The 13,261-nt window shown below is 45.0% G+C and overlaps 1 protein-coding gene and 1 long non-coding RNA gene across 2 annotated transcripts; both read right to left on the bottom strand.

Annotated features, from left to right (window-relative positions):
* Positions 1–2,809: 2,809 nt before the first annotated feature.
* Positions 2,810–3,920, bottom strand: ZFP42 (ZFP42 zinc finger protein). The gene has a single exon (XM_055274075.2). It carries the CDS (start codon positions 3,841–3,843, stop codon positions 2,908–2,910), a length of 936 nt encoding a protein of 311 aa, XP_055130050.1. The 5' UTR covers positions 3,844–3,920; the 3' UTR covers positions 2,810–2,907.
* Positions 3,921–7,276: 3,356 nt separating this feature from the next.
* Positions 7,277–11,262, bottom strand: LOC129480367 (uncharacterized). Its single transcript, XR_008657016.1, has 3 exons — positions 11,180–11,262; positions 7,737–7,906; positions 7,277–7,409 (listed from the first exon to the last, which is right to left on the bottom strand). It is a non-coding gene; the product is annotated as an uncharacterized lncRNA (long non-coding RNA).
* Positions 11,263–13,261: the final 1,999 nt, after the last annotated feature.

Genomic DNA, 13,261 nt, shown 5'->3' with positions numbered 1-13,261 from the left:
GTAAAGGCTGATCTACCTTTTAGAAACGCTTGTGGTTCAGGAAGAAGTATCTCCACCCATCCCTCTTGGTGCCCTGCGTCTCGGCTCCCCAGCTTGCAGCCTGAACCCTGCCCCTGACTTCCTCTGGTCTTGAGGACTATTTACTCCTGCCTTTTGCCTGGTCTTTAGAGGTGCTCTGTCCTAATTCATCTCTGAAGTAGAAACCCACAGAAGAGCAAATCAAACACAGTGCTACGAAAGCAAAACTAGCTGAGAATATGCTGTCATCTTGATCAAATACCAAATTCCCATCCCAAGTTCTATACTCAGGTGTTTGATGTGGAGGAAATTCCACACTTTTTTACAAATGGATTATGTACCCAATGTTCCTCACTCAGTACCCACTTTCCTGTAAAAATGATACTAGAAATTCTAGACCAAATTAAGAAAGTTTCCATAGTCCACAGTAGCAATTAGCTCATACTGACGTCAAAATGTTTGATTTTTTTACTTGTTTTAAAGACATATTTTAGACTTTGGCATTTTAAAAATCAAGATTAATCTTAAGTTTGATATATTTACTTAGTGTGGTATTGTTATTTCCTGAAAAGCCATTAAATTAATGGTACGCTTAGCATTACCGCCAGTGATGTCTTAAATCTTAAAATCAAAGAAGCATTTCAAGTTTGATGGCAGCATATTTTTGGCCATTATGAGATGATTCCAATCAGGGATTCACTTAATAATGATAAAAATGAGTTAATCCCTACGTTAGACTTTATTTTTACCAGCTACCTTCAGACAATTTCTCCCTTTATCCGTATGTAACTACTTTCTCTGAATTTCCTTCCACAGCAAGAAAATACACCAGATCCCGTCTCATCTGTTAGTAACAAGAAACTTCCTCTGACTCTGTGGCTTGCCTCCAGCTGTGACCCTCTCTGGGAAGGAGACTTGCACATTTGCTGTTGAACAAAAGTGGCATGAATTATGCAGCCCATATCCCCTTAATGAACATTTACGTTATGGGTTTATCACTATTAAAAATACTATTCAGTTAACATTCTTGAACAGACCTCTTTGTACATTAGTACGAATAACCTCAGTACCTCAGAATGTGACTTTATTTGAAGGTGGGGTCTTTACAGAGTTCGTCAAGTTAACATGAGGTCATCAGCATGGGTGATAATCCCACATGACTTGGTGTCCTTGTTCGGACACAGGCAGAGGGAAGGGATGTGGGGATACAGGGTGAATGCCATGTGAATACGAGACAGTCACTTACTTAAAGCCAAAAAGGGAGGCCTGGGCCAGTCCTTCCCTCCCAGCCTCAGAAGGAACTAACCCTGCCAACACCTGGGTTTTGGACCTCTAGCCTCTGGAATCAAGACGATACATTTCTGCTAAGTCACCTAGCTTGGGAGTACTGCTATGGCAGCTCTAAAAACGAATATAGCACGCTTACAAAATTTATTTCCAAACTGGCTGTGACAGTTTATACCTTATCCAACCACATGTAAGCCTAACTTCCCGCCATACCTCACCCATACCGAACATCAGTCTGTTGAATTTTGCTAATTTTTAAGAACAAATAAATGGTATCTCTTTTCAATGCAGACTCTTTGATTTTTTAAAATACAGACTTGGCATATTTCTGAAGTTTCATATTCTTTAATTGTGAAATATCTAAAATGGATTCAAATGGACTAACACTATCAAATAATCACTCACATCTAACCATGATTTCCATATAGTTTGATACAATGATAAAAAGAAAACAAAAATTACAATGAAAGAGTTGACTTTAAAGAATATTTAACTACTCATTCATTTATTGACTACCACAAATTTTTCATTCTCTAGGGCTATGACATGAAGCATGAAGCATATTTTTAATTTTTACTTTTTTTAAAAGATGGGCTCTTGCTGTTATCTAGTCTGGAGTACAGTGGTGCAATCACAGCTCACTGTAGCCTCAAACTCCTGGGCTCAAACTATCCTTCTGCTTCAGCCTCCTGAGTAGCTGGGAACATAAGTGTATGCAACCAGGCCTAGCTAAGTTTAAGCATTTTGTGGGGGGCCAGGCACAGTGGCTCACACCTGTAATCCCAGCACTTTGGGAGGCCAAGGTGGGGGGATCACTGGAGGTCAGGAGTTTGAGACCAGCCTGGCCAACACGGTGAAACCCCATCTCTACTAAAAATACAAAAATTAGCTGGGCATGGTGGCACACGCCTGTAGTCCCAGCTACTTGGGAGGCTGAGGTTGGAGAATCACTTGAACCCAGGAGGCGGAGGTTGCAGTGAGCCAAGATCACGACACTACACTCTAGCCTGGGTGACAGAGCGAGATGCCTACCAACAAAAATAAAAATAAAAATAAAAAATACAAATAAAAATTTTTTTTGTAGAGACAGGATCTCACTATGTTGCCCAGGCCGGTCTGGAACTCCTGGCCTCAAGCTATTCTCCTGCTTTGGCCTCCCAACAAAGTGTTAGGATTTCAAGCATCAGTCACTATGCCTGGCTGAAGTATAAATTTAAAAGACAAAAGCTAAGAAATGGAAACTACACAATTAAAAATCAAAGTTATTTTCATATTTATAGTACATGAAAATAAGTCTTATATCCAATAATCCAACAGATAATATATTACAGTTTATGCTTTTGAAGTCAATTTATCACTGACCTTCCTGTTGGAAGCACACTTTTAAGAATACACAAAGTTCTAAATAAAACAAAAAAGAAAAAAAACCACAATGTTCTTCAAATGGTATCACAAAGTATAGGAGCATCTTAGTGACACCAAATTATAACTGCTTTTGGGGTTGCAATATTGATTTAAAAATTCCTTCCTAGAGACAATAATCGATGAGGCATGTTTGTCGCTGATCACTCTTCTGTTAGTATGCTTTATCCTGCGGGAGGGCTACTTTCCATCTTGTTCATTCTTGTTCGTATTTGCATGCGTTAGGATGTGGGCTTTCAGGTTGTTTGACTGAATAAACCTCCTGTTACAGCCTTGAAAGGGACACACAAAACGTTTCTCGCCCGTGTGGATGCGTACGTGTGTACGCAGATTAAAGTCCAGAGAGAAGCGCTTTCCGCACCCTTCAAAAGTGCACTGAAACGGCTTCTCTCCAGTGTGAACCAGGAAATGTCTTTTTAGTTTTGAGCTCTCAACGAACGCTTTTCCACATTCCGCACAGACGTGGTCTCGGGGACCATGAATGAGGAGATGCTTTCTCAGGGCAGCTCTGTTCCTCAGCCTCTTAGTGCATCCACTCTGAGGACAAGCGATTGCGCTCAAACTGTCATATTCTTTATTTATGGGGGGCTTCTTTCTAGCAAATTCTGCGAGCTGTTTAGGATCTGATAAGTCAATGCCGGGTATTCCTCCAGGCGGAAGCTTCTTGCCTGTCATGTACTCAGAATACTCAAGCGAACTCTCTCCAACTATCTTTTGAGGCAGCTCTTTCTCTGCCCCTTTTTTCATGTATTCCAAAGGACATTCAAGAAGGGAGCTTGCTTCGAGCACCTTTTGAGAAAGCTCTTGTGCTGATCCTTTCTTTAGGTATTCCAAGGACTCAAAAAGTGAGTCCTCTTTCAGGATGGGCTGAGAAAACTCACCCCTTATGATGCATTCTATGTAACAGTCCGAGAAATCGTCCTCTCCGAAGGCCTCAGGGCCGGGCTCAGAGCACACGCAGCCATCACATAAGGCCCACACCGCACTGCCAGGTTCTATTTCTGCCTGCAGGTCCTGGCTTGCCTTGCCTTGCCTGGTCTTAGCCCCACTGGGGGCTCTTCCACCCAGGCCTTTCTGGCGTCTCGTCTTTGCCTGTTTCTTCAGTTGCTGGTTCATGTTTTCCTGCCTGTGCCCTTCTTGAAGATTTACACCAGGACAGATCAACCGCCTCCAGGCAGTAGTGATCTGAGTTGTCTTCAGCAAACACCTGCTTTATGATAATAACCTTTAGTTAAAATAGATGCCAGTATTAGAGCCACTGTCAAAAAATGACCTAGGACACATTTTCCAATAATACACTTCCGTCTTCTCTGATAAACTAACCAAGAGACCGTGAATGAGCTCTGTGTAAGACATGAGTCATGCGGAGATCTTATCTGGGTGTCCCCACAAGTTATCAGAACCTTCTATATCTCATTGCTCAACTGACATGTATTGGGTGGGACAGTGTGCTAGCTCTATTTTAGGCTACGCAGTTTGTGATACATCAGTAAACAGGCATACAAACATCTATGCCTCCATGGAGTAGGCATACCCATGAGCATAGAAAATAAGCAATGTATGCCACGTGTTAGAAGGTGACTACGTGTGAAAGAGTAAGCAAAGGGGCTGGTAGGAAACAGAAGCCTGCAATATTAAACAGGGCACTCGGGCAAACCTTCACTAGGGTGGGAAGTGGCAGTTGGTTAAAAGCCTGAAGCGGGTGAGGGAGCAAAATATTGTCTTTTCTTTTTCTTCTTTTTTTTTTTTGGGAGACAGAGTCTCACTCTGTAGCCCAGGCTGGAGTGCAGTGGCGTGATCTCAGCTCATTGCAACCTCCACCTCCCGAGTTCAAGCAATTCTCCTGCCTCAGCCTCCTGAGTAGCTAGGATTACAGGCACATGCCACCACGCCTGGCTACTTTTTCTATTTTTAGTAGAGACGGGGTTTCACCATGTTGGTCAGGCTGGTCTCGAACTCCTGACTTCGTGATCCACCCGCCTCAGCCTCCCAAAGTGTTGGGATTACAGGCGTGAGCCACGGCGCCTGGCCCTATTCTTGTTTTCTTATGTAATACTGTTATGAAATTCGAATTAAATAATGCATGCAAAGTGCTTAGCACAGATTATGGTGCACAGCAAATGCTGACCGCTATGTGAGCTAGTGTTATTTCATTACCTTTTTATTCATTCTACAAGTATATGTTGCATCCTGCTACACGCCAGGTTCTGTCTAGACCAGGGTGGCAAACTTTTTCTGCAAAGGGCCAGATTTTAGCTTCGTGGGTCCTGTGGTGTCTGTTGAAACTATTCAACTTTGCCGTTGTAGCACAGCACAGAAGCAGTCACATAACACATAAAGGAATGAGGTTGGCTGTGTTCCCATAAAACAGGGAGATTGGCCCATGGGCCATCGTGTGCCCACTCATTGTTCTAGAAGACGGGGATCCAGAGAATAAGACACATGAAATTAACGGTGCTCCCACCTTTTAGGAATCCATGTCAAAATAAAGGCACAGGGTAGCTTGGCCCTGACGACTTTCCTATCATTTCCTTAAAAATCTAACAGCAATGACGTTATAAAAGTTATAGCATGAATATGTTATTGCTTTTACTATAAAAGTCTCTTGCTTAATGTTACAATTGTGTGCCTGAGAAAAGATCTCCCTATTTATTGTCCTGATGTCTTTCTGTAGGAAGAAATTATATGCTTTTAAAAAAGAGGCAAAGGTAAAAGTTGTCGGATGAAAATTAATAGCTTGAAAATACTTTAAAATAACCACATCAAAAAAAAAAACACCTCAACAGAAGCATGTCATTTACTTTTGGTAAAAATCAAATACATATAATAAAAACAAAATGTGTTCCAACTGTAAGGGAAGAGTTTAAGATTTTTTTCTTTTTCTTTTTCTTTTTTTTTTTTTTTTTTTTTTTGAGACGGAGTCTCACCCTGTCGCCCAGGCTGGAATGCAGTGGCGCAATCTCGGCTCACTGCAATCTCCGCCTCCCGGGTTCAAGCGATTCTCCTGCCCCAACCTCCCAAGTAGCTGGGATCACAGGCACGCGCCACTATGCCCAGCTAATTTGTGTATTTTTAGTAGAGACGTGGTTTCACTATGTTGGTCAGGCTTGTCTCGAACTCTTGACCTCGTGATCCGCCCACCTTGGCCTCCCAACGTGTTGGGATTACAGGCGTGAGCCACCGCACCCAGCCAAGATTTCTTAAGATGTATTAAAAAACATGTAATACATATATGTTAAATGCTACTGTTTTTATTTTTTGTGTCATTTTATTTTATTTTATTTTATTTTGAGATGGAGTTTCGCTCTTGTGGCCCAGGCTGGAGTACAATGGCGCGATCTCAGCTCACTGCAACCTCCGCCTCCGGGATTCAAGTGATTCTCCTGCCTCAGACCCCAAGTAGCTGGGATTACAGACAGGCGTCCCCCCCACCACACCCAGCTACTTTGTGTATTTAGTAGATATGGGAGTTCATCATGTTGGCCAGGCTGGTCTCGAACTCCTGACGTCAAGTGATCTGCTCTCCTCAGCTTCCCAAACTGCTGGGATTACAGGTGTGAGCCACTGTGCCAGGCCTGTGTCCTTTAAAAAGGTGAAATTAGGGCTGGGTGCAGTGGCTCACGCCTGTAATGCCAGCACTTTGGGAGCACAAGGCTGGCGGATCACCTGAGGTCAGGAGCTTAAGACCAGCCTGGCCAATATGGCGAAACCCTGTCTACTAAAAATACAAGAAATTAACTGGCTGTGGTGGCGCGCACCTGTAATCCCAGCTACTGGCACGAGATCACTTGAGCCTGGGAGGCAGAGGCAGTGAGCCAAGATTGCACCACTGCACTCCAGCCTAGACAACAGAGCAACTCTCTTGGAAAAAAAAATAAAAAAGAAAAAGAAAAAATATAAAACAAAAATATAGAGGTGAAATTAACCAGGGAGATCCCGAAATATTTATGAAGCACAATATTAGCACCTTTGGAGGGTAATTACTAGGATTAAACACAGAGCTGCTCTCCCCAATTAGTCCATTTAAAAAACAGCTTGTGCATCCCAAATCTGAAAATCCAAGACCTGAAATGCTCAAAGTATGAAAGCTTTTTGAGTGCCATCGTGACACTTAAAGGAAATTCTCATTGGACCATTTTGGATTTTGAATTTTCGGACTTGGGAAGCTCGTGTTGGGTATTTTGCAAATACTCAAACATTCAAAAAAATCTGATGTCCATAATACTTCTGGTCCCAAGCACTTTGGATAAAAAATACTCAACCTGTAACTGCAATTTAATTGACTACTGCTTTTCTCCCCAAGCTCACCTCCTGCCATCTATAGCTCTTGTATTTTACTATTTAGCCATAATAAACTTTCTCCGATAAAGCGTCAGATCAGTCCACTACAAATGTTCTTTTTTTTCACTGAAATACTGCCCATCCTCCAACACACACACCCAGAGGCTTGCTTCCCATCCATACTTCAAATGCGCAAACATCACTTCCTCAGGCAGGCTTCCCTGGATTCTTCGGCTCAGTTGAGCCCCAAAGCTAAACGTTCCCCTCGCTCCGTATTTCACACTGATCAGAGCTCTGGTGTCCCTTGCTTCAAGTCTGTCTTACCTGCTGGACTGTGAGCACTACTAGAGTGAAGGCCTCTTCTGTTCTGTTCACACAGGCTCCAGCCTCAGTACATTTGTCTAGTGAGATGAAATCATGAGTATGCATTAGTCATTGTGCTGTTGATCTCTGATTTAACAACCCTATATAATTACTAGGCATTTATTTGAGAGTTTAGACAACTTAATGTAGAAGTTTCTAAAAAGCTGGCTCTTAATGATGCAGGGTGTTACATAGAAAGGAATTTCCTAGGGCCAGGCATGGTGGCTCATGCCTGTAATCCCAGCACTTTGGGAGGCTGAGGTGGGTGGATCCCTCGAGCCCAGGAGTTGGCGACCAGCCTTGGCAAAATGGTGAAACCCCATCTCTACAAAAAAGAAAAATGAGTCTAAACAGACTACACCTACACTTCAGCTCAGCGATGGTTAGGTCTGAATTCCCAAGGGAGGCGGTGGGTGGGGTGGGTTTGCCAAGTGCACTGGTGGTCCCAGCTATTCAGGAGGCTGAGGTGGGAGGATCGCTGGAGCCTGGGAGGCAGGGGTTGCAGTGAGCTGAGATCACACCATTGCACTCCAACCTGGGTGACAGAAAAAAAAAAAAAAAGAAAGAAAGAAAGGCATCTCCTAAGAGAGGTGTTTTCTTTATGAATTTACCAAGGTTCAAGTATGGTCCATATCTTTCTAAGCTAAATTCTTATTTGTCAGATCTCCGAGCATTATGCTGTTTCTCATAGCGGTATACAAGCTTGTGAGGATGACATATAACATTGAAATGGTAATTTATTAATTTACTAAAAGAAAACTATTTATATGGCAAGCCAATTTCTGTTAGCAGAAATAACTAGTCACGCAACACTGAAAGACAGGAATATGTTCTGAGAAATGTATCTTTAGGTTGCTGTGTCATCCTGTGAACATCACAGAGTGTAGCTACGCAGACCTGAATGGCATAGCCTGCAACATACCCAGGTTCCACGGTAGGGCCCATTGCTCCTAGGCTGTACATCTGCACAGCATGTTACAGTTCTGAGTACTGTAGACAACTGTAACACAACAGTAAGTATTTGCATATAAACATATCCAAACAGAAGAAATACTGTACAAAAGATAAAAAATGGTACACCTGTGTAGGCACATTCCCATAACGGAGCTCACAGTACTGGTAGTGGCTCTGGATGATTCAGTGAGTGAGTGTTGAGTGAATGAAGGCCTGGGACACCACTGTACACAGCTGTAGGCTTTATAAGCACTATACACGTAGGCAAATTTTAAAACTTACTTAAAAATTTGTCTTTCTTGAATAATAAATTAACCTTAGCTTACTGTAACTTTTTAAATTTATTTATTTACTTTTTTTTTTGAGACAGTTTCGCTCTTGTTGCCCAGGCTGGAGTGCAACAGCGTGATCTCGGCTCACAGCAACCTCTGCCTCCCAGGTTCAGCCGATTCTCCCGCCTCAGCCACCTGAGTATAGCTGGGATTACAGGCAGGCGTCACTATGCCCAGCTAATTTTGTATTTTTAGTAGAGGTGGGGTTTCTCCATGTTGGTCAGGCTGGTCTCGAACTCCCAACCTCATGCAATCCGCCTGCCTCAGCCTCCCAAAATGCTGGGATTACAGGCGTGAGCCACCGCGCCCAGACTCTTTTTAACTTTATAAACTTTAAAATGTGCAAACTTCCTGACTCTTTTGTAATAACACTTAGCTTAAAACATTTTTTCAGCTGTACAAAAATATTTTTTCTTTATATTCTTATTCTATAAGATTTTGTCTGTTTAAATACTTTTATGTTAAAAACCAAGAGACAAACACACACATGAGCCTAGGCCTACACAAATTTAGGTTCATGAAGATGTCACTAGGCCATAGGGATTTTTCAGCTCTTTTATGATCTTGTGGGACCACCATAGGTACATGGGGTTGCTCAGGCTAAAACGTCCTTATATGGAACTTCACTGCATGGAAAACATACTGGTAAAAGCAGATGTAGACGAGATCTTCATATTAAATGAACACTTAATTTTATATTTCGCCAACTGGGGCACAGGTAATTCCAGGGGCGCATCCTTTACTTATTCAATCATTTGACAAACATTTAGTATTTGTTCTAGGTGCTGAACTTAGGGAAAAAGATGCAAAGTTCCTCGTTAACCCAAAGTTTGGTGTGGGACAGACAGTAAAGGGCAAATAAACAAAAAACGTCAGATTGAGAAAAATGCTATTAAAAAAAGTAGGGGGGGGGGGGTGCCAGGCGCGGTGGCTCACGCTTGTAATCCCAGCACTTTGGAAGGCCGAGGCGGGCGGATCACGAGGTCAGGAGATCGAGACCATCCTGGCCAACATGGTGAAACCCCGTCTGTACTAAAAATAAAAAAACTAGCCAGGCGTGGTAGTGGGCGCCTGTGGTCCCAGCTACTCGGGAGGCTGAGGCAGGAGAATCGCTTGAACCCGGGAGGCGGAGGTTGCAGTGAGCCGAGATTTCGCCACTGCACTCCAGCCTGGGGGACAAGAGCAAAACTCTGTCTCGAAAAAAAAAAAAGAGTATGAATGAGAGGGGAAGTAACCGAGGACGCCACCTTGATCAAGAATGTCTGGAAAAGGCCCCCAAAGAGGGGGCCATCGGAGCCAGATGTGGGCAGGAGGAAAAGTGCCCGGCGGTGGGAAGAGACGAGCGAAGGCTGCTGGCTCCAGGCTGCCGGCGGCTCCCCGGGGGCTGCGGGGGGAGGAGGCCATGCTCAATGCTCCCTACAGCTATGGCGGGCAGGAATGTGGGGGCTGACTGTGCGCCCCGGGACCATTTGCATTTCATTCCAGGACCCAAGGAAACCATTATAGGGCTTCCAACAAGCAAACAGCAAGCTTTTTTAGGTTGAAAGATGGGCCGGACAGCTGCATGGAGAATGGATTTGGTGAGAACAGAAAAACCTATTAGATTTGGGAATCTCGGGAAGGGCTGCTAGTGGTTTGGATCAGACGGTGGCAGAGGAGATGAAATGCAGGCAGAGCGGGAAAACTGGAGAAAGAACCACCCCCTCGCCCTCCAGCTCGCTGGTGGATTGGATGAAGGGCGGAAGGGAGACAGGAATCAAGAATGTGTCTTGCCGGGCGCGGTGGCTCACGCCTGTAATCTCGGCACTTTGGGAGGCTGAGGTGGGCAGATCACCTGAGGTCAGGAGTTCGAGACCAGCCTGACCAACACTACTAAAATACAAAAATTAGCCGGGCGCAGTGGCGGGCGCCTGTAATCTAGCTACTTGGGAGGCCGAGGCAGGAGAATCGCTTGAACCCGGGAGGCGGAGGTTGCAGTGAGCCAAGATCGCGCCATTGCACTCCAGCCTGGCAACAGAGCGAGGCTGCCTCAAAAAAAAAAAGAAAAGAAAAGAAAGAGTCTCCAAGGTTTTTTGCCAGAGTAATTTGAGTGGAGGGTATTGCCATCCCCAGAGATAAGTGGAGAGGAAAATAAAGGGAAGAGACTGGTGTCTTGATCACAATGTAAGCATGTTAATATAAAAAAGACCTAGCCAGATATTGTAAGGAAACATATTTACATGAAGATTTGAAACAAAATAAAAAATGCAATTTAGGAAATCACCGCCAGACACTCGCTTTCTTGAGAGTGTATTACTTCCCCCATCTTCCCGTTTTCAACATTTGAGGCCAGTGGCCAGCCACGGGTCACCGCAGGGCGAAGGCTACAAGTCTCCTGGCGAGGCCGGCTCCGGCCTGGTCCCAGGATGAGAACACGCTTCCCCTCCCTGACTATCTAACCCTTTTGACCGACACATTCGAAGTAGTGAGCAACACATCCCCCTTCTCCCCATTGGAAAACAGTTCCATGAAACAAGACTCACCCCTGCTACCGCGAAGCACTCTGCTATTTTCAGTGCCACCTCCTCCCAAACGTAAAACAAAGGAGAAAGTGCAGTGGAAACGTGGACTGCCCTGCGCCCCCTCCCAAGGCCCACCCTCCGGACTGACGCGGTCTCATCAGGCTACACCCACCCTTCAGCTCCGCCAGGCTTAGGGAGGGCGTGGCCTGCCCCGCCCTGGGGCCCCGCCCTGGAGCCACCTGGCCCGCGCGTTCACCTTCTGCCGGGAGCCGCCTGGCACCTGGGCGGTGCGCTAAGCCTCAGCCCGGGGCCCCCTGGCCCCCGCGTTCACCCCTCAGCCTGGCCGCCGGGCACTGCGCATCCGCCACGTGGCAGCGCCTCCCGAGCCCAGACGCCCGGCGTTAGCACGTGGTGAGCACTCAATAAATGTCTGTTGAACAAATACGCGTGGGTGTAATCACATTTACCCTTTTAGGCCGGACGCGGTGGCTCACGCCTGTCATCCCAGCACTTTGGGAGGCCGAGACGGTGGGATCACCTAAGGTCAGGAGTTCAAGACCAGCCTGTCCAACATGGCGAAACCCCGTCTCTACCGAAAAATACAAAAATTAGCCGGGCGTGGTGGCGGGCGCCTGTAGTCCCAGCTATTCACGAGGCTGAGGCAGGAGAATCGCTTGAACCCGGGAGGCGGAGGTTGCAGTGAGCCGAGATCGCGTCACTACGCTCCAGCCTGGGTGATAGAGCGAGACTCTGTCTCAATAAAGAACAAAACAAAACATTTACGCTTTTGCAGGTCGAGGAAAAAAATCAAGCGGAGGAGGCAGTTTTTACCCCCCGGAAATAGAGGTTGACTCGAACGCAAACCCCCATACCTTTCCCACCCCGCCCTACTCCCAGTCGCAGATAAAGTATTACTGCGTGTTTGTTTTCTTTTTTCTTTTTCTGGCCATTAATGTGACTGTATTGCTAAAGGCAACACAACTCACTTCGAAAGCAGTGGTCAGTCAACGCTCACTATTGGCTACAGTCTAGTGAAATGTAATAGTTCGTGTAATACACCCATACCATTAGAACGAAACCCAGATGGATATTTAAAAACCTCCTAAATGTTGACTTGAAGCTTTTCTGCATATATATCTCGGAGCAGCTCTCCAGTTTTTTTTTTTTTTAAAGTCTGTTTCTGAATAAGCTTCAATTTTGAGGTTGGCCAGTAAAATATAATTTTCTTTCCTTCCTTCCTTCCTTCCTTCCTTCCTTCCTTCCTTCCTTCCTTCCTTCTTTCCTTTTCTTTCTCTTTCTTTCTTTTTTTTTCCTCTTTTTTGAGACGGAGTCTTTCTCTGCCCCTCAGGGCGGAGTGCAATGGCACCGTGTCAGCTCACTGCAACCTCCGCCTATTGGGTTCAAGTGATTCTCCTGCCTCGGCCTCCCGAGTAGCACCACCACGCCCGGCTAATTTTGTATTTTTAGTAGAGACAGGGTTTCTCCATGTTGGCAGGCTGGTCCGGCCGCAGGTGATCCTCCTGTCTCAGCCTCCCAAAGTGTTGGGATTACAGGCGTGAGCCACTGCGCTTGGCCAATAAAATATAATTTTCAGTGAAGGAAATATTTATTATTCCCTGATCTCCTCCAGTAGGCATAGCAGGGCCCCTCCATTTGAAATCCGATTTCAATAAAGCTTCCTTAGTTCCTTACCTTAGAATATATTATTTGCAGACGAGGGTCAGAAAGCCCACTTACCAGTCAGAACGACTTCCCTCAACTTCCCTCCTTCTGTCTCTATGGCGCCTCACTGTGGTCTCTTTAGAAACTACAGGGGCATTCCACCAGCCTTTTTTTTTTACCTTGGGGATAAAAATGTTAACATTTGGGTTTCAATAAGAAATACTTCAATGAACCGAAGAATCTTGAACAGAAACTTCTTTCTAAGCCTTTAAGTGGCAATGTCATTGAAAGCCCCTTTCCTCACTAGATGGAAACACACACACATAGTTCAAGCAGAGGATCCTTTCTTTGGGTTGTCAGAAACCACCCTTTATCACTACCTTAACCATTCACACAGTGCATCCCATAAACTAGATTGATTTATAATCGCCTCCCCTACCA

Source organism: Symphalangus syndactylus, chromosome 4 (genome assembly GCF_028878055.3).
Source record: "Symphalangus syndactylus isolate Jambi chromosome 4, NHGRI_mSymSyn1-v2.1_pri, whole genome shotgun sequence".
In the NCBI taxonomy this organism is placed as follows: domain Eukaryota; kingdom Metazoa; phylum Chordata; class Mammalia; order Primates; family Hylobatidae; genus Symphalangus; species Symphalangus syndactylus.
The sequence above is the reverse complement of the archived record's forward strand: the minus strand, read 5'-3'. Positions and strand labels throughout refer to the sequence as shown.